This window comes from Enhydra lutris, unplaced genomic scaffold (assembly GCF_002288905.1).
Source record: "Enhydra lutris kenyoni isolate GAN:26980312 unplaced genomic scaffold, ASM228890v2 scaffoldscaffold8, whole genome shotgun sequence".
Lineage (NCBI taxonomy): Eukaryota > Metazoa > Chordata > Mammalia > Carnivora > Mustelidae > Enhydra > Enhydra lutris.
This window is the reverse complement of record NW_019154092.1, coordinates 7,522,690-7,548,033: the sequence shown is the minus strand read 5'-3', so window position 1 is coordinate 7,548,033 and position 25,344 is coordinate 7,522,690. Positions and strand designations below refer to the sequence as shown.

General features: G+C 42.4%; 1 protein-coding gene across 1 annotated transcript in view; it reads left to right on the top strand.

The window, feature by feature from the left end:
* LOC111142468 (RAB31, member RAS oncogene family) overlaps positions 1-25,344 on the top strand; it is a 130,551-nt gene that overhangs the window by 73,641 nt on the left and 31,566 nt on the right. The window contains exons 4-5 of the mRNA XM_022495642.1: positions 14,201-14,272; positions 15,605-15,711. Coding sequence (XP_022351350.1) covers positions 14,201-14,272; positions 15,605-15,711 — 179 coding nt within the window. The remainder of the gene's footprint in view (positions 1-14,200; positions 14,273-15,604; positions 15,712-25,344) is intronic.

The following is a 25,344-nucleotide window of genomic DNA, read 5'->3' as shown; positions in this document are numbered from 1 at the left end:
ATCTCTCTCTGTCAAGTAAATAAATAAAATTAAAAAAAAAAATACAAACCCACCTTTAATGAGATATAATTCTCAGACCATACAATTGACTCACTTAAAGGGTGCAGTTCAGTGGACTCTAGTATTTTAGATTGTGCAACTGTTGCCACAATTAATTTTTTTTTTATTTTTTATTTATTTGTCAGAGAGAGAGAGGGAGAGAGAGCAAGCACAGGCAGACAGAATGGCAGGCAGAGGCAGAGGGAGAAGCAGGCTCCCTGATGAGCAAGGAGCCCGATGTGGGACTCGATCCCAGGACGCTGGGATCATGACCTGAGCCGAAGGCAGCTGCTTAACCAACTGAGCCACCCAGGCGTCCCAAGCCACAATTAATTTTAAACCCATTAATAGTCATCCCCCATTTCTTCCTAAGTCCCCCAGCCCTTGGCTGCTTTCTGCCTCTAGATTCACCTCCTTTGGACATTTCATATAAATGGAATCATGCTGGGTGTTTTGGGGACTGGCTTCTTACACTTAGCATAATATTACCAATGTTCATCCACATTGTAACTTGAATCAGTGCTTCTTTCTTTTTCATGGCTAATACTCCATTCTATGGATGCCATACATTTTGTTTATCCATTCATCAGGTGATGGACATTTAGATCACTCCCTCATTTGGGCTCTTATGAGTAGTGCTGCTTTAAGCATTTACGTACAAGTTTTTATTTAGATAGCTTTGTTCTTTAATCTCTTGGGAATATATCTGGGACTGAAATTGATGGGTCTTCTAGTAACTCTATGTTTAGTAGTTTGAAGATCCACCAAACTTCTCCAAAGTCACTGCACCATTTTATATTCCTACCCACAATGTACAAGGTTCTGCATTCCCACCAACACTTGTCTTTGCCAGACTCAGGGTTATTTCTATATGTTCTTCTAAGAACTTCATAGTTTCAGCTCTTGCCCTTAGCTATGATCCATTTGTTATAATTTTTGCATATCTTGTAAGGAGGGGATTCAACTTTACTCTCCGTGTGTGGCTATCATACAAAATCAGCTGTCCCAACACAGTTTGTTGAAAAGATTATTCTTTGCCCAAATTGATTTTCTTGGCACCTTTGTTGATACGATAATCAGTTGACCACGAATGTGTGGTTTAATTCTGGACTCAGTTCTTTCTTTGATCTAATTTTTACCCTTCTGCCAACACCACGGTGCTGCAATCCTTTGCAGCAAGTTTGAAAATTAGGAAGCATGAGTCCTCTGCCTTTTTCCTTTATCAAGATTGTTTCATCTAGGGGCACCTGGGTGGCTCAGTGGTTAGGCCTCTGCCTTCGGCTCAGGTCATGATCCCAGGGTCCTGGGATCGAGCCCCGCATCGGGCTCTCTGCTCAGCGGGGAGCCGGCTTCCTCCTCTCTCTGCCTGCCTCTCTGCCCACTTGTGATCTCTGTCTGTCAAATAAATAAAATCTTTAAAAAAAAAAAAAAAAGATTGTTTCGTCTTTTCTGCATCCCTTTCATTTCACAGGAATTTTAGGATGGGAGTTTACGGTTTTGCAAAAACTCCAGATGTATTTGTTAAGGATTATGTTAAATCTACAGATGAATATGAGGTCACCTACTCCTTAAGCCTTGAAGTTATATGTGATAAGCAAGTTGCACGCTGTTTTCATCTCTAATTGTGGACCAGAAGTACAGCCTTGACCTCAGAATGGTACCTAAAGAAAAAATTCTGAATACAATGTTAAATCTTTGAAATGTCAAAATGTGTTTCCTGTAACAAATTCATATAGAACTCTAAATAAGGTTATATTTGTGAAGTGATCACTTATAATTTACCAAAATATTACTAGATTTGAATTGCATGATACTTGACTGAATTATGTTTTTTTAAAAAAATGAACCTATCTTCAAAATAGTATTAATTGCCGCTGATTTAGTTTTTTTCAGCAGTATTATCTAACCCAGGACCAGACTTTATTACTTTAATAGATACTATTCAAGACAGTGTGACAATATGCTAAAATCCATTGATTCAAAGGCTTATAGTGACTCTTGTAGTGAGTGTACAGACTTTTCCCCACCAATTTTAAGATGTTTCGAGCACTCCAGAAAATAATATGATAAGTATATTAACACCACCAAGATTTGTTTACTCTTTGCTTGTTCCTGGTTGGGGTGCCTGGGTGACTCAGTTTGTTAAACATCTGTCTTCAGCTCGGGTCATGATCCCGGAGTTCCGGGATCGAGTCCCACATGGGGGCTCCCTGCTAAGTGGGCAGCCTGCTTCTCCCTCTGCCTGCCGCTCCCCCTGCTTGTGCATGCTCTCCGTCAAATAAATAAATAAAGTCTCAAAAATTTTCAAAAAAAATCTCAAAAAAAAAAAGGAATTTTCCTGGGAGCTGGGTACCCGAAGAAGGCAAACTCCCGCTAGTGCCCTCCAGAAGCCGACGGCTTAGTGGGCTGTGGAACCATGGTGGTGTTCGTCTCCTTCGTCCTTATTTTGCAAGCCCTCACAGGCTCCTACAGGGACAGGACGACATATGTAGAGACAGCTGAGAGGCAGCCAAGCCAGGCCAAGGCTGAAATGCCCCCGTGGGTCCCTGAGAAAGAAAAGAGAACTAAGGCAGCAGATAGCTGAGGTCAAGTTGGGGCTTGACAAACATCAAAAGAAACTTTTTTTGGCTTTCTTTCCTTCTTTCTTCGGGGCCCCAGACTCTGTGGTCAAGAGAGTGGTTCTCTTTTCATCGACTGTGGCCAAAGTCAGAGGAAATTTTGACCTTTGGATGTCCTTGAAGAATGGGGCCTGTTAGAAGCTCAGAATGAGCTGATCTTTGTTTCCTTCTTGCTTGCCCTGCGGCCTCAGGCTTGGCTCCAAGCGGTAGCAGCAAAAAGCACAGGCAGACTCTGCTCCTCACCCATGGCTGGAGGGAAAGTACTTCACCCTTAAACCTTTCCCACACCCACGAGAGAATTTACCTTCAGTGGAAGTAAAGTGGTAATTTTGCTCTCCTTCCCCGCCTTTTGCAAGAGAACACTGCTTTTATTTATTTATTTATTTATTTATTTATTTTTAAAAGATTTTATTTATTTACTTGACAGACAGATCACAAGTAGGCAGAGAGGCAGGCAGAGAGGGGGAAGCAGGCTCCCTGCTGAGCAGAGAGCAGGATGCGGGACTCAATCCCGGGACCCGGAGGCCATGACCTGAGCCGAAGGCAGAGGCTTAACCCACTGAACCACCCAGGCGCCCGAGAACGCTGCTTTTAATCAGTACGCATTGACATCCTGATTGGGAAAATATTCCTCCTCGCCAGACTCCACTCCTGTCACTCCCCCTCAAAAGGAAAACCCGATGAAGACTATGTAGTAAGGAGACACACAGAAGCCTGTGAATCTGGTAAAAGCTGTTAAAAATGAGGTAAACAGGGGCGCCTGGGTGGCTCAGTGGGTTAAAGCCTCTGCCTTCGGCTCGGGTCATGATCTCAGGGTCCTGGGATCGAGCCCTGCATCGGGCTCTCTGCTCGGCAGGGAGCCTGCTTCCTCCTCTCTCTGTCTCTGCCTGCCTCTCTGCCTACTTGTCTGTCGAATAAATAAATAAGATCTTTAAAAAAAAAATGAGGTAAACAGTTCCTGGGATAGGACTGTGCCCCATCATCTCCTTTTAGAAGAAGCCTCAGGAATCCCCTACAGCTGAAGAGTTCCAGGGATGTTTAAAACTCGGTGACAGAAGCTATGCAAGGAAAGGGTGACTGTGGCATTCGAGTTGGGGTGTCCGATGGCAGCAGGGTCCGGAGTCACCATTGTGGGCAGGCCCCGTTCCCAGAGGTGTCCTGTTGGGGGGGTGTTGGTGTCATTTAGGAAATTAGGAGATGGGGGGAGAATGCCACTGGTGGGAAAGAAAGAGGAAGGACATGTCCATATATTAAAATAAATTTAGTAAGTCCTAAGGGAAACTCCAAGCACTAGTGCCCTCAAGCCTGTGCGATGGGAAGGCGGGAAGTGAGGGAAAGGAAATGGGGAGTGGACAGACAGGAACAGCAGAGAGGGTAGCCTCAAGCATCAAGTCTTACAAAGCAAAAATGAGCTGCTCCTGCCCACAAGTGGCCCCGGTCCCTTGGCCCTGTAGCCCCCTCTCTGTCATAGTAGACCCCACGGTGGTCCTTTGTGCCCTGGTAGGTCTCCCCTCCTCCAAGACCTGCCTGCGTTGTCCCTCTGGGCAGTGGGGGGAGGGGGGATGGCGACAGGAGTGTTCTGGGAGGGAGGGCTATGCCACCAGGGGAAGATTCTTCACAAGTCAGGCAATGACATTTTCCTGGTGTGTATTTTGGTCTGGGATGGCCTAAGTAGCTTCTAATTATGAAGCATTGTCTGTGCCTCCTGGGTTGAGGCCAATTTCCGTTCTCCTACTCTCTGCGGGCAAAGACTTGTGCTGAGGAAGAAGAAGCTAAGAAGCACTTTATCTGGTTGTGTTTTTCTCCCCTCTCCTCCCCTGCCCCCCCCCCCCATTCCCCCCTCTCCCTCCCCACTCCTCCCCCCTTCGCTTTTTACTTTCTTGCATCTAATTTCCTAAGTCTGGTTCAAATACAGACCAAGCCCGTGAATGTCATTCGTGACAAGGGAATTAGGCACATGGACTTCGTTTAATAACAAAAGAGCATGCTCCTGAGGTGCCAAAGGACCTGTCTAAGCAGGAACAGCTGGAGTGTCCTTAGAACACAGAGCTCGCTGTTTGGAGACAGTTATCCCCAGAGCGGCCCCTTTGAAGGCGGCCTGACTCCACCCCTCTTCTCCACCTTCTGTTTGTTTCCTGGGGCTGCTCCAAAAGATCCCTCACAGCTCCCTCGACTTCTGAAAGTCAGGAGTCCGAGTAGGGCTTTCCAGGCCAAGAGCAAGACATAGGTAGGGCTGTGTTCCTTTCTGGAGGCTTTGGGATAGAATGTGTTTCTGGCCTTTCTCAGAGGCTGCCCGCATTTCCCAGTTTGTGCTCGCATTCCCTAATTTGTGCCCACATTCCTCCCTCCATCTTCAAGGCCAGCCGCAGAGCCATCTTCCAAACTCTCTGACTCTCTTGCCAACCTCTGCCACTTGTGCAGACCCTGATGATGATGCTGGACACTGTATGATAGTCTTCCCATCTCAAGGTCAGCTGTCAGCACTCTTAATCCATTAGCAACCTCAATGCCCCCTTGCCATGGAGCGTAACATATTTACGGGTCCCAGGGATTAAGTTATGGACATCTCTGGGGACTGTTGTTCTACCTTCCACCTCCCTAGAACAGTCCCCCTTCATGTACCGGGTGATCAGGAGATACTTGTTGAATGACTGAATACATTTAGTGTAAGACCGTATCAGCATTACATCAATTTACACAGCATTTCATTTCAGGGAAGCAACTGAGGAATGGAAAGGGTATGGAATTTGGAGTCAGAAGACCTGTGTTCAAGGGCTGGTTATAGCCTTTAAGAGCTGTGTATCTGTGGGCAATTTACTGAATCATTCGGAGCCCAGTTTCTCATCTGTAAAATGGGAACAGTTTTACCTAGCCCACCTGCCTTCACAGAGTTATTGATTCATCATGTGTGTTCCGCCCTTACGTGTATCTTGAGCCCCTGCTATGGCCCAGAGTGGGGTTCAGGAAGGGATCTCAGAAGACATGGCTGTTGAAAAAGGTGTGAATGAAAGATGGGCGTGAGGATGTCTAGCGGAGGTGGGTCCAGTCTGGAGAAGGCCTGTGGGACAACCCTGAGGGCTCCATGTGGCTGGGTGTTCAGGAAGCAGGGAGGAGGCCAGGGGCTGGGGAGAGAGGGAGGGAGGCCGGGCCGAGTGCCCGAATGACACCATAGGACAGACTTTGGATTTTCTGCCTAGTAAGTTAGAAGGATTTTGAAAAATGACACCATTTGACTTTGTTGGAAGAAAAAAACCACTCTGCTTTACAGTTAACAGACTATGACGTCAAGTGTTTGCTTCCGAAGATTCCGGGGGGGGGGGGGGGGTGGGAGGGGAGGTGGAAACATGCCAGGGACCATGTGTTCGGGCTGATCTTGAGACTAGGAGATGAGAGCATGGACGCACGTTGTACCATACTCTCTTCTTGTGCGGATGGTTGAAAATTTCCACAATTAAAAAGTCAAAAATAGATTCAATGGTATGTGTAAATAACATAACTCACAAGTTAAAAACAGGAACCTTCTGGCTGCTGTGTGGCCACTACAGTATCTAAATACTCCAGTGGAAACTTCCAGATATCCAGTCAAAGGAAAGATGGGTCTGCAGGCTGCTCTCGGTGAACATGGCACAGAGGCCTGGGTGCATGGCGCTTTGTGGGGTGAATGAAACCACACGCCTGAGAATGTGTTTTGTGTGACTCTGATCTCTTCCCAGCAAGCTGCTGTCACAGACTCAAGGAACTCCTTGTGGGTGCCCAGGAAGGCAGGCTTCCCTGGGGGCACCATGGTGGGGGGGGGCTGTAGGACGGACAGGTACCCCCGCCGGGGAGCGCTGGGTCAGGCCCCTGCTTTGAATCCCATGGGCCAAAGTCTGTCCTGCTCTGGGAGTAATCCCAGGTGATGTTTGCTTTGCTGTCCCATTCTGCAGGGAGACCTCTCTCGAGGACGGGATGTTTACTGTGAACAGGAGGGCTGTATGCAGATGGGAGAGATCAAATCTACCTGAACAGAGTATGGAGAGAGGGAGACTCATGACCAACCCTCATGGCATTTCCTTCCCGTGAATGGAGACTGTGTGCGATGAGAAACGCAGATAGCTTCTGGATGGGGTGGGGCAGAGTTCTGGACTTGGAGGCAATTCCTATGGCTTGCTAGCAGACAGGAAGGAGAGTTGAGATTCTCTGTAGTTGGGTATTACGTGGGTGGGAAGAAATGTATTTCTACCTCATTTCAAAACCTTGACTTTTGTCTTACACATTATTCTGAGGGTGAGAATACTCGAGTTCATTACCTCGTCTTTTCCAAAACACAAATCTGTGCCCTTCCCACCAACACCTTATGTTGTGGAAGGATGTTTGGATTTGTGTTGTATCATCGTCTCCCCAAGGAGGTTTGCATTGTTCCTTGTCAAAAAAGAGTCCACCGATGGAACTAGAGGGTATCATGCTTAGTGAAATAAATCAATCGGAGAAAGACAACTATCATATGATCTCGCTGATATGAGGAAGTGGAGATGCAACATGGGGGGTTAGGGGGGTAGGAGAAGAATAAATGAAACAAGATGGGATTGGGAGGGAGACAAACCATAAGTGACTCTTAATCTCACAAAACAAACTGAGGGTTGATGGGGGGAGGGGGGTTGGGAGAGGGGGGGTGGGGTTATGGACATTGGGGAGGGTATGTGCTATGGTGAGTGCTGTGAAGTGTGTAAACCTGGTGATTCACAGACCTGTACCCCTGGGGATAAAAATATATTATATGTTTATAAAAAAAAAAAAAAAAAGAGTCCACCGGAGGTGAAGTTACCTCTAAAACCCAGCTTTCTCCTGGTGCTTTTGCTTCAGTCCCCTGACCCCTGGATGCCAAGGGAACTCTTTGTCTTTAATTAGCAAATTGAAAGAAAGAAGAAAGAAGGGGGGTGGTTGTCAAAATCCTTTCTCATTGTAAAGTAGTGTATCCTATTAAAATGTTTTTTAAAACAATCTGGACATATAATAAGTGGTGCTCTGCCTATCATGGTTATTATTCAGAAATAACTGTTAATAGTCCCAGCCCTTTTTCTCTTCACCTCTACCTACTATTGGATTTTAGGACATCTGAGTGGGTCTATTAAATAGGACTTCTGCTTCTCCGTGGAAAGAGAGGGTCTGTGTAGACACCAGAAACGTTCTTCTGAATGGCACAGAAAGAACATTCGGTAATGGTTTTTCCATTCAGCTTTTGCCAGCTGAGAATGTTGGGAATGTCAAGAATTTTCCTCTACCACTTCCCTCTTTGTTTGAATCCTTTGGAACCTCGGGATATGTTTTGGCTTCTGCCCTTGACTGCCCATAGCCTCAGGGTTCTGCAGGATGTGAGAATTTCACTGTGTGCTGGCACTGGATACAGACCAGCCTGGGTTCTCCCAGGCTGCATCCAAGCGACTCACCAGGGACAGCGTTGTCTGAAAATCGTTACACGTGACCCATTCCTACAAGTTCCTGGACTTGATGCAAGAGCGGCCTGGCTTGGATAATTCTCATGTAGGGAGGCAGAGCTCAGCTGGAGCCTGTCCTTGTTTGGAAAATTCGTGAGTTTTCCACTACTGCTCATTCTTGACATGCAGAATTTTTGCTGCTATGGAATTTATGATGCCACAAACCTGCATTTAAGGAATTTTGCCTGAAGCAGACTGGGTGGTCTGGAGGATTCAGATATTTCCTGGAATAAGACTTTCCACTGTGTGCTGAACAGTGTGTGCATGGGATGGGAAGAAAGGAGGCCTCTGTTGTAGGTAATGCACTTGGAAGAATCAAGTGCAGGGCGAAGGAAAGAGGTTCCATTTGAAGTCTGCCTTACCTTGGCCATGAGTAACATCACAGAGCTGGAAAAACCTTAGTTACCACCACTCACCCCACCCCCACTGTTATCTGATCTGAAAATATTGGGGTTTGTAGCCAATGGTCAAGAACGCATTCTTGAGACATCTTCGAAGTAAACAGGGTGGTTTTATTAAAACACGGGACAAGACCTACGGGCAGAAAGAAATGAACTGGAGTCAGGAAGAGTGGCTGTTTATATACATTTAAGTTGGAAGTGGATTAGGGATAGCATCAGTCTCTAAGGAATTTGGAAGCAAGGACCTTGGAGGGTTAGCTGTTCTTAGGAAAAGGTCATTTACTACTAGTGACACTTTAGTCATGGGTCCCTTCAGATGTGTATCAGTGGGCCATATGCTTGGAGGATGATTGCTAACTCATACCTTGGGGGGGTGTAGACATAAAGGAAATTTCCAAAGGAATTTTTATATATGAAAGGAGACTTATAGGATCCTGGAGGTCGGGCTAAAGTTAAGCTAAATTATTAACACCGAGACTGTTGAGTCCTTAGAGGAAGGTCACTCTGCCTGTCTCAAGGATGTGTGTAAGTTGTAAGGAGATAGAATTTTTTTCTTTTGCTTTTGCTTTTGTTTCCCACATCACTGCCTGCATTTTACCAGAATAGAGCCAGGCTCTATTAGACTCCCTAGATCTCTTCATGCTTTGCCTTTAATGTGGGTTCTGAGCATACTAGGTCTCAAGATGTTAATAAATATTACTTGAACAAAGGTAAAAAAAAAAAATCAATTGAGACGTCTGAGTTAAAACCAAAACAAAAAGATTTCTTCACTACAGAAATTTTCAGAGCCTTTAATATACTAATAATACTTCACAAATCTCCAGGGGGACATTATTAGGTAAAGTGTTTCTGAAACTTATTTGGCTAAGAAATATTTTTGTTCCAAAAAGCACCTCATGAACCTAGGGTTTGGTAGAAGACCCTTGGGAAATACCAGACTGTGCCCCTTATGTCTCATGCCGTCTCTTATTTTTCAGAAACGTGAGTTTCACTGCTGCCTGGCAGTCCATTGCACGGCTAAGGGCAAAGTATGAAGAGATGTAGACTCACAGGGAGTCTAGACAAATTTACTTTTCTGGTCCCTGATGGCTAGATATTGAAATAAGTTCCAGTTTTTCAGCATGACTGATAGTTCTGGAGTGAAATCTGGTTACTTTGTGACCATCTCTGACCATTCCCTTCAGAAGCACAATCCTTGAATCGGTGTATGAACATTTTCTTGCTCTTGCTATTCATTGTTTCGTTGCTTTCCAGAAAGGTTATGCCTCTGTCTCCCAGTTCCTGGTAGTGGGGACAGGGTTAGCATCCATCTGTAAAAGCTGAGAAGTCTGAGAACATTGAATGAGACTGTTCCCTTCTCTTTTATTCTGTAGACACGCAAAATTTAAAAATGCACAGTTGCACACACTAAGTACATGAACAGCCATTTCTTTTGAGGGTCAGATTTGCTTTTCACAATTCCCTGTGCTTTTTCTAAATAACTAAATGTCACTTGAGAGTCATCTGAGTACTCTGATTTTTAGTATTCTAGATATTTTGTTGGGTAGTTAGGGAAGAAGGAATTTTGAGCTGGTGTCTGTCCTAAGTTTTGAAGAACTCTTCAAGGTGAGATTTAAAAATTATAGCAACCCCCTGTGATTGTAAAACTGTATTTCTAGAAGAATCTTTTAGGTGAGTGTTTTCATCAGTCTTAATTTGGACTCTACGGAAATTGAATTACGTCATGTTGAGTATTTAAGTCAGTTGTGGTGCTTTTGTTTTTACGTTTGTGTGGGGAAGAGTATACATTGTAAACTAGAAGTGATTTATCCTTTTGTCCTCCACAAATATTATCCTTTGGTCAATGCATTATTGGGTTTTGGACTAGAGATGAACTTTCAACTCGTTAAAACCCCCAAGTCCCCGGCAATAAAGTCGTTTAAGTGGCTTCACCAACAGATTTATTTCAGCATGATTCCATTTGGAGGAAGGAAGGAACAAGTAATGCATTATATACAAAGATCTATTCAATAATCCATGAGTCCTGCACACCAGTGACCATTTCAGATTCAGCTCATGGTATTATAGCTGAAAATGACTCTGTCTTAAGAAGATGTTCACAATTTACTCCTCTCTGTGCTTGAGTCCATGAGTATCTTGATTTTTTGAGATGTAAATTTTGTACCTACGTGCTGTGTTTAAGTGGACCTTTCTTATATGGAAGCTATTTTGAAAAAAAAAAAATGGGCATTTTATGTAATTGGGCTGAAGGACACTTTATATGCATTCCTTACCCTTAGCAAAGCAGGAATGTTTCAAAAATACATTGCTTTTTCCTCCCTTTGGGTAAGAATTCTGATTTTTATTTTCTATACGTGGAGTGGATTGCCAAAGGACAGATTAAAAGTAGATTTATTGATGCCTAACAATTACAACAAACACACAGTGTTGGGTAGTGAATATGCAAGGCACGCATGGTAAATGGCCCGCTGTCCTCCAGTGAGTCCTGGCAAGAGGCCAAGGGCCGTCAGCTGGGAACTCCTGGGTTCATCCTGAGCCCCATCCAACCCATTCCCTTTTATGAAAACCACAGAGGCACCAGGAAGATTTCTGCTCAAGGCAGACGCTTGCACAAGGGCTAGGAGTTAAGAAAGAGCCTGCTTCCTTCCACACTCTTGAGAGTGCGCCACTAGCCTTCCTCAGTGCATTAAAAGGGAAATTGTGGGAACCGATGTGCTTCACATTTCCAAATAGGATCATTTCAGTTTGGCAGGTCTTTATTCAGCGATCAGTATTCCGGGAGAAATAAACATGAATGAACGGTGGTTCTGTTGTTCACTGGGAAAGCTTCAGGATCCATCCTTCCTTACTCCCTGCTCCTTATCCTACTCTCCAATAAAAATGGCTGCTTTTGCTTTTTTAATTTGAAAACCTATTTTATTAAAGAAAAAAACAGGGGGCGCCTGGGTGGCTCAGTGGGTTAAGCCTCTGCCTTCGGCTCAGGTCATGATCTCGGGGTCCTGGGATCAAGCCCCGCATCAGGCTCTCTGCTCAGCAGGGAGCCTGCTTCCTCCTCTCTCTCTGCCTGCCTCTCTGCCTACTTGTGATCTCTCTCTGCCAAATAAATAAATAAAATCTTTTAAAAAAAAAGAAACTATCTTTCTCTATAAAAAAAACATTGTAAACATTTGTGCTATGTATAATGCTATGTATAGTGCTCTTTTAAGAAAATTGTGCACATCACTAGAAATCCCACATGAACATTTTGAGAAACATTGTTGTAACTGTACACACAGACAGACCCACTCACATTTTACCCTAAATCTTAGCATGCTCCATAGGCTGCTTTGAGACGTTTTTTATTCCTTCAACAGTATGTAACCTTTTCCTATATGTGAAAATCCCCACCATCGTTTTAATTATTGGAGGATATTCCATTATACTCAGAGACCATTAATGGGTTCTCTATGGTGAACCGTTAGGATGTTTTCAAATATTTGCTCCCATGTATAACACAGGGATGAGTATCTTGGTGTGTGTGACGATCACTCCAGTATACGTTCCTAAAGTGGAATTGCTGGGTCAAACAATATGCACGTTTTAAGTTTTGATACATATTATTAACAGTGGCTTTTAAAGAAAGTCTTTCTCTTTTAAAAGAAAAAGTGATATATTTAAAGTGTACAACATGATGGCTTGAGGTACATAGATGTAGTGAAATTATTGCTAGAGTCAAACTAGTTAACATACCTTCTCACAATTATCTTTTCCCTTTTGTAAATGACCAAAACACCTGAAATCTACTCTTTTGGCAAATTTCCAAAATCAATACAATATAATTAACCAGTAACCATGCTGTGTGTTGTTTCTAGAACTTATTCACCCTTTGTAACTGCAACTTTGTACCCTTTCACCAACATTTCTGCAATTCCTTCCCTTCCCTACTCCTGTTAACCATCCTTCTACTCTCTCCTTCTGTGTATTTGACTTTTTAAGATTCCATCTATAAGTGAGATCATGCAGTTTTTTTCTTTCTACACCTGGCTTCTTTCATTTGGCTTACTATATTTTAGATTCATCCATGTTGTTGCAAACGGCAGGATTTCCTTTTTAAGTGCTGGGTAGTATTCCATTGTGTATATAGACACACACCACACTTTCTTCATTCATTCATTCATTCATTAGTAGGCACTTATGTTGTTTCCATGTCTTGTGCATTGTGAATAAGGCTGTGATGAATGTGGAAGTGCAGATATCTTTTCGAAGTACTTGATTTCATTTCTTTTAGGTATATATCCAAAAGGGGAATTGCTGGATCATATAGTTGTGTGTTTTTTGTGGACCCTTCGTACTCTTTTCTACAGTGACTCCACCAATTTATATTCCCAATGATGCATCAGGGTTCCCTTTTTTCTGCACCCTCACCAATATTTGTTATGTTTTGTCTTTTTGGTAATAGCCATCCTAACAGGTGTGATATCTCATTGTGATTCTGATTTGTATTTCTCTGAAGATTAGTGATGTTGAGCATCTTTTTATAAGAAGGTTTTTTTTTTTTAAAAGATTTTATTTATTTGAGAGAGGCAGAGAGCTTGAGAAAGAGAGAGAGAACATGCACAAGTAGGGGGATGGGCAGAGAGAAGCAGGCTCCCCACTGAGCAGGGATCCTGACCCGGGTCTCAAACCCAAGACCCTGAGATCATGACCTGAGCCAAAGGCAAACATTTAAACAACTGAGCCACCCAGGTGCCCAAAGAAGGTCTTAAAACACATCCCCATGTAACATGTGAGAGTGGCCCCCTGCCCAAATCCAAACCAGCAATGGATATAATAAATCTTTTTGATATTTAATAAATTAATACATGCCTCTTCATTGCTTTTATTTTCATTTCTTTTAGCATAATTGAATGTTTTAAAATATTTATTGGTAATTTCCGTCTCTTCCCTGGAGATTTATCTATGTCTGTCTTTTGTCTATTTGTCTGTTGGGCTATCTCTTACTTCTCAGCTTTCAAAACCTTTCCACGATATCATCTTCAAATGCATTCAAAGAGCTATTCTTCAAAATAGACATAGAATGTCTATGTATCCTCAGCTTAACTATCTATCCTCTTTTGAGATAAAGGATTCTATCCCAAAAGTGACTGGTGAGCCTTTTAGTGACCAGTGAGGGGTGCTTTGCTCACGTTCTGGAATGGAGCTTGTCTGTGTCACTGTGTGCCTTTGAGGGACAGCAGCCGTGCAGGCTGAGGGCAGGTTTCAGAGTCGCCCTTGCTCAGTGGCCCTCATTAAGGACTCAGAGAGGGTCTTGTGATCTGTGCCAGTCTCCTTTTGTCCTCCCATTGGCAAACATCTTTTTCTTACCAGTGAATAATTCTAATGAGATTGCCCTGGGTCAGTCGTATTAGATAAGTAATGAGCGGTAGAGAAAATAAAATTCATAGAAGAGGTACATTTAAAATAAAATTTATTCTTGGCCTTTGCCCAAAAGTGAATTTCATGGTCTGTTGGCCACAAGCACATGTGTGGTGGAGGGGGAGAATTTATTGCCTAACAGGGTTCCTGGGAAAATTCTAGGGGGAATTCGGGGATCCTGTAGGGATAATGTAGCAGGAAAATCTTATATTTAATTTGGGGTTGCATAAAATGTGTTGACTTTGGCCTAAAACTATGCATTGTTCTTAAACAGTTTCATTCACTGGCTCCCATGTACTATCGTGGTTCTGCTGCCGCTGTCATAGTATATGATATTACGAAACAGGTAAGAAAATAAAAGCCCTTTAAAATTTTGATGCCCTGTATGTTGATTCTCTGTCTTAGAAAGACCGAAGCAGAGGCTTGACGGTTTGAGTCTTGCCAGTAGCCTGGGATCAGATTTCATAGCATGGTAGGCAGAGGTAATCACCATATATTGAGTTTATCAACCTATATGCAGTGAAGCATTTCAGATTTATCAGCCAAATTAAATAAACAACAATGATCATTTATTTTTAAAATTGACTGTCTGTTCGTCATAGAGGCAAGGTCATGCCTGCCAGTACAGCTCTGCGGAACGCCAGCTTTTCAGGAAGAGGAAAATTATTTTTAAGTCCTGCATGTTTTGTAATTATGGAATGCTGATTTTCTATTAGTGTTTCAATCACACTACTTAAAATGTCAGGGATAATGTTTATGTATGTGTAGTGTATTTGCATATATATAGTATTACCATATTTTTATCACATTGAGGATCTAGGATATCCGTCAAGGAACTGCAGTGGTTGCTGGCTGGTTTTTTCCACTCCTGGAGTGCTGACTCAGCACACAGGACTGCAGGTTCAATGACCCATCACAGTTACCACCTATGGGATCCTGAACTCTTCTACATAAATGTGGTGTCTACCTTGACTGGTTTGCTGAAGGAGGGTTGTGAGTGAAGAGCAGAAAAGAAAATAGGATGAGAGGAAAAGAGAAAGAGAGGGAGGGGGAAATGGGGAGAGAGAGAGAGACAGAGACAGAGACAGAGATAACGTATATCTGTATTCTTTCTCTTTCTTCCCTGAAATAAGCATGAACATGTCTAGTTCTATGACTTCAGTCATTTTCATGTTGAATCAAGGCTATCATTTTATTTTATTTTTTTTTAATTTTATTAATTTATTTGACAGACAGAAATCACAAGTAGGCAGAGAGACAGGCAGAGAGAGAGGAAGAGAAGCAGGCTCCTGGCCAAGCAGAGAGTCCGATGCGGGGCTCGATCCCAGGACCCCGGGATCATGACCCGAGCCGAAGGCAGAGGCTTTAACCCACTGAGCCACCCAGGTGCCCCAAGGCTATCATTTTAAATTAATGTTATTTATAGAAAAAATTACTGGCATGATTTTCTTAATTTCGTCAAGTCTCGGTTTCAGAAAAGGAAACTTTTACAGCTATTTAAGTGTAACTTAGCTTAATATTAAGTCTTATGCCAAGATGGAGGTAGGATATTAATGTATTTGAGTTTCCTAAAAATATTTTCCTTTGTTACATTGGGTTGGGTTTATATTTCTACTTGGTTGAAATATTGTGTTGGTGGGTCTTTATAGTGATTGATTGATTTACATTTTGGATTTAGGATTCATTTCATACCCTGAAGAAATGGGTGAAAGAACTGAAGGAACATGGTCCAGAAAACATTGTAATGGCTATTGCTGGAAACAAGTGTGATCTCTCAGATATTAGGTAAGATGCATTAAAAAATTTTTTGGTGTCGTAAATATCTCCATCTCTGAATGTCCACATGTAAAAAGCTGTCAAGCCTGTGTTGTTAAGTCTGTTCTCAGTGTAATGATTTAATCGATGGTCATCCACTTAAGGTCTGGGTAGTACATGTTCAACCAGAGTAGACGTAGGGGAAAATAATGAGATGCAAATTGGATGGATCACCTAGGAGTGCATATTAAAACCTAATCTCCTCTACTGAGCACGGTCACATCCCTGACTCTAGAGGTCTTTGGGCTAAATGCTTTTATTACTTTTGTTGTCACCTTCTTTGTTATTTATCGACATTATTAGAACGATGGCCATTTTAATAACACTCTCGTATGGTAAGGAGAGCTAGGATTTGTAACATTTCTCATAGCACCCGTGTTTGTTTCAGTTCTAACTTTAACTTATGGGTGTAGTTGGGTCTATAAAATCTCACTATTTTGTTGTAGGATTTGAAGGTGACCTATGGTATAGAAGCACTTTGGTTTCCCTCAAAGACAATGGATTGTTGATCTTTCTTTACCTGGACCAAGGTTTACAGGGAGCCAGTCCACAGGGACTAGAGATTTTTTTATGCAGCCTGAGAAGCTAGGTCTTTTTAATAAATGAAAATGCAATGAAAAAGGAATAGTGAATTTGCATCATCTCCATCCCCCTGGTTAATTTAACTCTCTGCAATTCCAGTCATGGGTCTTCATAAAGACAACAACGTCAGGCTTCAGGCTTTGCACATCCAAGTACAATTAAGCTGAAGTTTGATAAACAATGGAAACAGATCTTGCAGAAGCTCTTAACATGGCCTTTGACAAATTGCTCTGTTTCTTTGGGATTTCAAAAGCTTTGTATCACATTGCATCAGATCGGTTTATGATAACAGCCATAAACACCACTTAATCATTTGTTCTCCCGGGGGCTGGGCACATCTTTAAACTCCCCAGACTTAGCTCAGATCTCTACGTTCTTTACTGTAACCCTGTAATAGGTTGTTTGTCTAGAATTGCAAAAGAATCCCTTTAACTTTTGTCGTCAGAAGCGGGTGGGTTGGGAGGGTAGGAACACTCTTTGCTGAGTGCGGGCACAGTCATCTGACAACACTGGATTGTAGTGAAGGTGTGACTTTAAAGGTACTAAGCCTTCCGTATTGTGACAGAACTGATGGGCTAGAATTTAAGCAGACAATGCTGTAAAGTTGACTGTAATTGGGATTCTTGGTGACATGGAACTGAATCCCACTTCAATTATTTTTGGGAAAAAGGGAACTAAAAAGCAGGATTGCTGACTGGCATTCGATATGTTCCATATTTAGTTTCTGGCACTTTCTCTGTTTCAGTTTAAATGGCCATGGAAGGGTTTTCTCAGACCATGACAAGGCATTTGTGGCCAAGAGAGGGGATTAGGGTGGCTTAAGAGGATTTTCCCCACCATCGACATGATGAGAGTGGGAACATAGGCAGTCTTGAAGAGGGGGGCGTTCTAGAAGAGTACAGCCTGGCCTGATCAAACATGTCTGTGACATGTTGGCTTGGCCACAGATAGCTGGAGACAGACGTACCGTGTCTTGGGGTAGAATTTGCCTTCCATGCACTGGTATTGCATTCTTCTCGGCAGGCATTCTGCTTTGTGCCAAGCCTATATGTATAGTTTTCAAGATGCGCCAGCTAACGTCGTCCATCCAACTCCCTTTCAACCGTAGATTCACACACAGCTCCTCTATCCCCAGTGGGAGACAACCTAGGTGCTACTTCCAGTGGCCACATCATGGGGCCGCTGTCCCACTAGTTCATGTTTCTGCGTCGTGCCCTTTCTTCTCTAGTTTGGCCTCAGTGAGGTGTGCATGCGACTTCTCAAGATCCTGCAGTTGTGGTTTAAAGTGTGGAGTGTATATCTTTTGTTACCCACAATGTTGTGTTAGATGCCACTTGTTACTGAATCATGCGACAAAGAAATGACTCCCTTTGCAATTCTCTTTCCAACCTCAGTGAAAAAGACCAGTTTGCTTAGGTCAAAGAGAAAGACCAGTTGGATGTTAGTAAATTTTTAAAGATTTTATTTATTTATTTGACAGAGAGAGAGAGAGAGAGAGAGATCACAAGTAGGCAGAGAGGCAGGCAGAGGGGGAGGGGGAAGCAGGCTCCCCTCGAGCAGAGAGCCGGATGCCAGGCTCGATCCCAGGACCCTGAGATCAGACCTGAGCCGAAGGCAGAGGCTTAACCCATTGAGCCACGCAGGCACCCCTGGATGTTAGTAGATTTTTAATTTTAAAATATTTATTAATAGATCATTAAAAATTTTAAGTTATTTATAAATATATTTCACTGAACTCATTTAAAGACCATAAAATCCACCTGTTTGAAGTGTACAGGTCAATAAATTTTTGTACAGTTCTAGGGTTGTACAGTCATCATCACATTTAATTTTAGAACATTTCCATCACCTTACAAAGAACATGCCAATTGGGTCACTCCCAATGTCCAACTCCTTCCAGCCCCTGGCAACCACTAACATACTTTCTTGTCTTTTTAAATTTGCTTTTGCTGCACATTTTGTAGAAAACAAATCATACACTTACGTGGTCTTTTGTGACTGGCATCTTTCACTGAGCATAAGGTTTTTGAAATGCCTCAGTGTTGTAGCCTGTAGCACTTCCTTCATTTTTATGGCAGAATAATAGCTCAGCATATGAATATACCACGTTTGATTCTCCCACTCACTAGTTGAATGAAACTTCAAATTTCAGTTGTTTCCACTTTTTGGCCACTTTAAAAAGTGCTGCTGCAAACAATCATGGACAAATTTAGTGTGGACATATGTTTTCATTTCTCTTGGGTGTGTTATGAGAAATGAAATCTCTGGGTCATGTGGAAACTCTGTGTTTAACAATTTGAAGAACTGCCCAATGGTTTTCCACAGTGGCTGCACCACTTTGTATGCCTACTGGCAATGTACGAAGTTCCAATTTTCTCTATATTCTCAACCAACACCATTATTATCAGGCTTTTGCATTATTGCCATCCTAGTGGGTGTGAAGTTGTGCTGATGTGATTTGGGTTTGTATTTTTCTAATGACTAATGATGTTAAACACCTTCTCATATGCTTATTGGTCATTCGTTTATCTTCTTTGGAGACATGTCTCTTCAAATCCTCTGCCCAATTTTTAATTGAGTTATTTGTCTTTTTATTATTGAGTTATAAGTGTTCTTTATGTATTCTGAATACAAGTCCTTTATCAGATACATGATTTGCAAATATTTCTTCCTTTTCATGAGCTCTCCTTAAAATCTTTATTATGTCTCTTGAAGTGCAAAATTGTAATGTCCAATTTGTGATTTTTCCCTTTTTATTTGTTATGCTCAAGTGACTGTCTAATTCAAATCACAGAGATTACTTGGATGTTTTCTCAGAGTTTTATAATTTTAGAGCTTACATTTATATTTGTATTTACATTTATATTTATATTTAGAGTTAATTATTGTGTGCGTTATGAGGTAAGGGTCCAAATTAATCTTTGCCTGTGTGGATATCTAATTCCCAGCACCGTTTGTTGAAAAGACAACCCTTTCCCCATTGAATTTTTTTTTTTTTTGGAACTTTAGTCAAAAATTAGTTGACCATAAGTGTAAGTCTTATTTTGGGCTCTTAATTCTATTCAGTTGATCTACACATCCTTCTGTTAATGCCCCATGATTTTGATTGTTGTAGTTTTATAAGTTTGAAATTGGGAATTATAAGGCACCCAATTTAGTTTTTCTATTTCAAGATTGTTTGACTGTTTGACTACTCTGGGCCTTTTGCATTTCCATTTGCATTTCTATGTGAACATTAGGATCCTATTCTCAATTTCTACCAAAAAAATAGCTACTGAGATTTTAATAGGAAATATGTTGACTCTTTAGGACAATGTGGGGATTATTGGCATCTTACCAATATTGTTTTCTGATCCATGAATATGAGATGCCTTTCCATTTTATTTAGGTCTTCTTTAGTTTCTTTTGCTCATGTCTTGTAGTTGTCAGTGTACAAATTTTGCATTTCTTTTCCTATACTTGTTCCTAAGTGTTTGATTTTTCTTGATGCTATTGTGAATGGGATTGTTTTGTTAATTTCGTTTATGGTATGTTTGTTTTTAGTGTATACGAGATTCTGTTGTCTGTGAAAACCGTTTTACTTCTTCCTTTCCAGTCTGGGTGCCTTTTATTTCTTTTTCTTATCTAATTACCCTGTCTAGAACTTCCAATACAATTGGAATAGAAATGGTGAAAGCAGACATTATAATCTTGCTGATCGTAGGGGCAAAGCATTTAGTCATTCTTACTATGATGTTGGCAGGTGTGTTATGTAGATCTTCTTTATCAGTGTGGTGAAGTTGCCTTTTATTCCTGGTCTGCTAGGTGTTTTGTTTTGTTTTAATCATGAATGAATGTTTAATTTTGCCAACAGCTTTTTTCTGCATCTTCTGAGGTGAACATGTGGTTTTTGTTCTTTTTTCTTAATATAACGTATTACATTAATTGATTTTCTAATGTTAAACCACCTGCATTCCCGGGACAAATCCCACTTAGCCATGATGCATAATCCTTTTTATATGCTTCTGAGTTCTGTTTACTCATTTTGTTGAGGGTGTGTATCTGTATTCATGAGGATATTGGTCTGTAGTTTTCATTTTTTTGTGTGTGTTGTCTTTGTTTGATGTTGGTATATCAATGCAGGAGGTTTTGTAGAGTGAATTGAAAAGTGTTCCATTCTTTTCTATTGCCCAGAAGTTTGTGAAAGATTGGTGTTAACTTCCTTAAGTGATAAAATCACGGGTGAAGCCATCTGGACCCAGGCTTTTCTTTTGTGGAAAGATTTTATATACTAATCCAATTCCTTTACTTGCTATAGGTATGTTCAAGTTTTCTATTATTTCTTGAGTTAGAATAATTTATACATTTTTAGGAACTTATTCATTTCATCTAAGTTCTCTCATTTGTTTGTGTAGTGCGCAGTGTTCTCTTGTAATCCTTTTCCTTTCTGTAAGGTCAGCGGGGATGTCTACTCTTCCATTCCAGATTTTAGAAATTTTAACTTTCTTTTGTACCTGAAGGCTTGTCAGTTTTGTTGATCTTTGCAAAGAACCAACATTCAGTTTCACTGATTTCTTTCCACTCTTCTTCTATTCCATTTATTTTCTCTCTATGCACCATTTCCTTTCTTCTGTGTTTTGGGTTTGCTTTGCTCCTTTTCCCCTAGTTTTCAATGAATGGTACTGAAGTAATTGGACATCCATAGAAGGGAGAAGACTGCAACCTAAATCTTACACTTTATGTAACAATTATTCTAGAAAAAAAATCGTAAGAGCTTAATGTCAAAGGTAAAACTGTAAAACTTTTAGAAAAACTCCTGTGAGAAAATCCTGAGGATTTGCAGCTAGGTAAAGAATCGTGAGACTTGACAGCAAAAGCTCACTCCATATAAAGGAAAGATTGATAAATTGGACTTCATCAAAACTGAAAACACTTTGCTCTGTGAAAGCCCGTGTGAAGAGCTTGAAAAGCAAGCTGCAGGCTGGGCAAAACTATTTGCAAACCATATATCTGACAAAGGATAAGCATGTAGGCTATATAAAGAACGCTTACAACTTAATGGTTAAGAAAATATAATTTGAAAACGAGCAAAGTATATTTCACCCTGGAGAGTATCAAGGTGGTAAGCATAGGCATGAAAAGGTGCTTAAGCATCATAAGCAGACCTGTAAGAATTGCTGAAATAAAAGAGTTATAAGACCTAATGCTGGCAAGGATGTGGACAGACTGGCACATTCATATGTTGCCAGTATGCGTGTAAAATAGTACATTCTGGAAAACAGTCTGGCAGTTTCTTTTAAAGCTAAATATGCAATTACCATATGCCCAGCAATCATACTTTGGGCACTTATTCCAGAGAAATGAAAATTTACATTCACACAAAACCTGCACATGAATATTCATGGAGGCTTCTTTTTTTAAAATAATAGCCCCAAACTGCAATCAGCCCAGCTATCCTGTGAAAGGTGAATGACTCAGCACACCGTGGTGCATCCAGGCCACGGAATAGTATGCAGCAGTGAAAAGGAACAAATCATGGCTATAGGCAACTTGGATTGAACCTCCAGGGCAATTATGCTGAGCGAATAAAGCTGATCTCTGAGGGTTCATTGTATATTATTTCATTTATATGGGACTTTGAGTTGAAAATATTTTAGAAATAGAAGACTGACTAGTGGTTGCCAGGAGGTCTGTTTAGGGGTGATGTGGTGGGCACGTGAAGGGAAGGAAAGTGGGTGTGGCTCTAAAAGGGCAACAGCAGGGATCCTCGTGATGTTGGAACTATTTGGTGTCTTCTCTGTGGTGGTGGAGACATGAACCTACACAAGGGTTAAAATTGTATAGAGCCTAACACACACACACACACACACACACACACACATACACAGATGAGTACCAGTAAGACGGGAAATCTGAATAAGACAGTATACCAGTGTCAGTATCCTATTTGTCGTATCATACCATGGTTTTGCAAAATGTTACAATTTGGGGAACCTGGACAAAGTGTACGAGAAATTTATTTCTTATAACTGTAGGTGGGTCTACAATGATCTCAATAAAAAAATTTAGTGAACAAAAGGTTGATTTAGATAGAAATAATAAGGAAATATTAGAACAGTGGCATATATGTGAATATATATGTATATATTACACACAGAGACATGCACACCCCTATATCTGCATGTTATAGATGCATTATATATGATCGACAGAAGTTTTATATACACACTGGGCCAGATGATGAATTTCACCATCCCCAACAAACCTAATGTGCAAAAGAAAACCAGGATAACTATATTAAAACTACCATTTAGGAAAGCAGGGAAGGGGAAGCCGGGTGTATTAGTCCTTGTATAAACCGCCGGCTGCTAGACTGGAATAGTCCAGTAAATGATAGGGCCTAGTGGGCATCTGCCATTGACTCCTTTCCATGGCGGTGGAATCAAGTTCTCGGTCAGCCGATCTGTCTGCTCCAGATTGTGCCCACTGGTATGATTTTTCTGGGGAGTTAGCCAAACCTCTTTACTCCAGACCTTATTTAGAGCTTGACCTTCTTTTACTCTAATCCTAAAACATTTTGCCCTTCTGTAGTTGCCAGAAAGCTGTTTTTTATTTTTCCTTGGGGCTTGGAGAGGGTGTAGATCTGACGTGCACGTGTAACCGTGGCCACAGGTGGAGGCGGTGTCCTCTAACGGACTTCGGTTCTGGAAGCTCGGAGGTCAGTAAGAAGAGGTATGCCTGGCCTGTTTGGAGAGTGTACTGGAATTTAAATGGACTTAACTCTGTGAACTTGACACAGCCCACTTGAGGCATGCGTGTACAGAAGTGCTTCATGGAGGAGACGTCCTAACATCCCATCACTGTGTTTTATATGCTTCCATGTTCTAAAAGATGGAAGAAGGTCTGAGCACACTATGCAGAGTCAAAGGCATTCAAAACCTCCTGGTCGGGTGAATTCAGGACTTCTGGCTTGTTTTATTAGGCACCTGATCTTTATGATATTTCTCTGACTATCTTGAGTTCTCGACAAAATGTCCTTGTGCCCAAGTGACTATGAAATCTGTGGCCTGGAGGCAAACTGGAATCGGCCACACTGTACGTAGCTCTGTCCCAGGAGATACAGCACACTGTAGGTGCTCGTGGTTGTCACTTTTCTTCCTGGCAGTGAAGATGTGCCTTGGAGAAAAGTTCCGATGCCAGCTTCCCAGGCAGGAGAGTATGCTGTTCCTGATGGGGCCTGAGAAACAAGGTTCCATCTCTCTCCCCCCTGCTCCATTGCCAAGTTGGGGACATTCTAGGGAAATACAGAATTGAAAGAAAGTAGCAGAACCTCCGCTGGATTGATCGTGTAGGACCTGAGAGGCCCTCGGACTAGAAGGGAGGGGCAGCCCAGAGCACACAGGAGAAGCTGTGTGATTTGTCTTGCTTGGATGGTGGGAGACGCTGGCATGAGTGCCAAGCGGTGGTGGGTCACTGGACTTTCGAACAAGTAATGTGTGGCATGGGGCTCATTCCAGGTGGCTCTAAGGAGGGCAGCTTTGGCCTGGGGTCTAGAGAGAAAAGAAACCTTCTTTTCAGGAAGTCTGGGAGCCCACAAGAGACTGCCCGGCCTTGTCCTGGGTCTGGCAGAGAATTGGAGCAGATAAGTCTTGAAAAGAAAAAGAGAAGTAGGTCACCTTGCTTCAGTAGTTTGGAAAGTTCCATGAACATGAGACTCATGCCAATTCCAGAAACCTAGCTCCTGAGATTCTGATCCAACGGGCAGTGGCAGGCTGGGGATAGGTGAATTTTGTAAAGTGGTCCTTTTACAAGCCTCCAAGGTCCATCCTTGAAAAAGCACTGCATTAGGTGATAGGAGTTGATGATGGGAAGAATGAGGTAGTGCAGAAAACTTGGGCATAGACCCAGGCCTGTGTGGGCCACACCTTCTGGGGCCTCCCTCCTACCCTCCTGCCCTTCGGGAGAATGGAAACCGTGGCTCTCCAGCTTTCAGGATCCAGTACCCCTGACCCATCACCGTGTCATCCCTTTAGAAGCCGTTCCCGTACTCTGGCCCCCTCTCTTTTGCATCTCACACTGAGAGTCGCCAGAAGGAAAGATGTGGTGGGTTTGTCTCCATCTAATTAATTTCAGGCTCCTGTTTAGGCCAGCACCTTGTGCCTCCTGGAACATTGGGACTTCTTCATATCCAGCTTGTCTTGGCTGCCTTTAGCTTGGGCAAGGGATTAGGGTCACATGGCTGTGGTATTTTCACAAGAAAGCCTGCTCAGGAAGAACCATCTGTTGTAGTTGGCAATGGGGGCAAGATCCTTCAGGTGTCAGAGGAAGGAAAGGAGATCCTATCCTCTCTTGGCCAGAACCCCTGCCCCTTCAAATTTCCCCATCAGCCTAGCAAACAAGCCTTGACCTGTAGCCATCATTGTAAGTACTTTCTTGGTAGAAATTACTTCCACCCTAGTCCTACCTCGTGTAGATCCCAGGCCTGTTCTTTGGCTTGATCTTCTTTTCCTTATTTTGAACTCTTGGCCTTGTTTACAAATCCCCTTGGACTTCCCCAAACTCTTCTTGCCTTTCTTCATCATTTGGACATTGGATTTCTTGTAATGGATTCTAATTTGACCTGCTCTTCAAGCTTAGGTGTGTCCCACTGGCTTTTTCTTGGAATCCCACACCTCACTGGTAGGTTAGGGCTGTAAACAAATCAGAAAGTGTGAGGGAGGGATCGTGGAGGAGAAGTGCTGATAGGAGAACTCCCCTCAAGCTTAAGATATTTTATCTTGCAAATGGTAGCCGTAGGAAGTTAGCCAACCCAACTGATGATGGAGACAAGGGCTTGGAGATTGGAAGGGAGCTTCTACTCAGCGGGGTGGCTCCTTTATCACTAGCCCCCTCTGCCCAAGGTTCCTCCCATCCCCTGTAGATACCACCCAGGAGTTAACCAGGGACCAAGTTTCCTCACGCCCCTCTTGGAATCAGGGTCTCCAGGCTCTGGTATCTCTTAGCACAACACTGAGAGAGATTGGAGGGGCTGCTCCCAGTGGG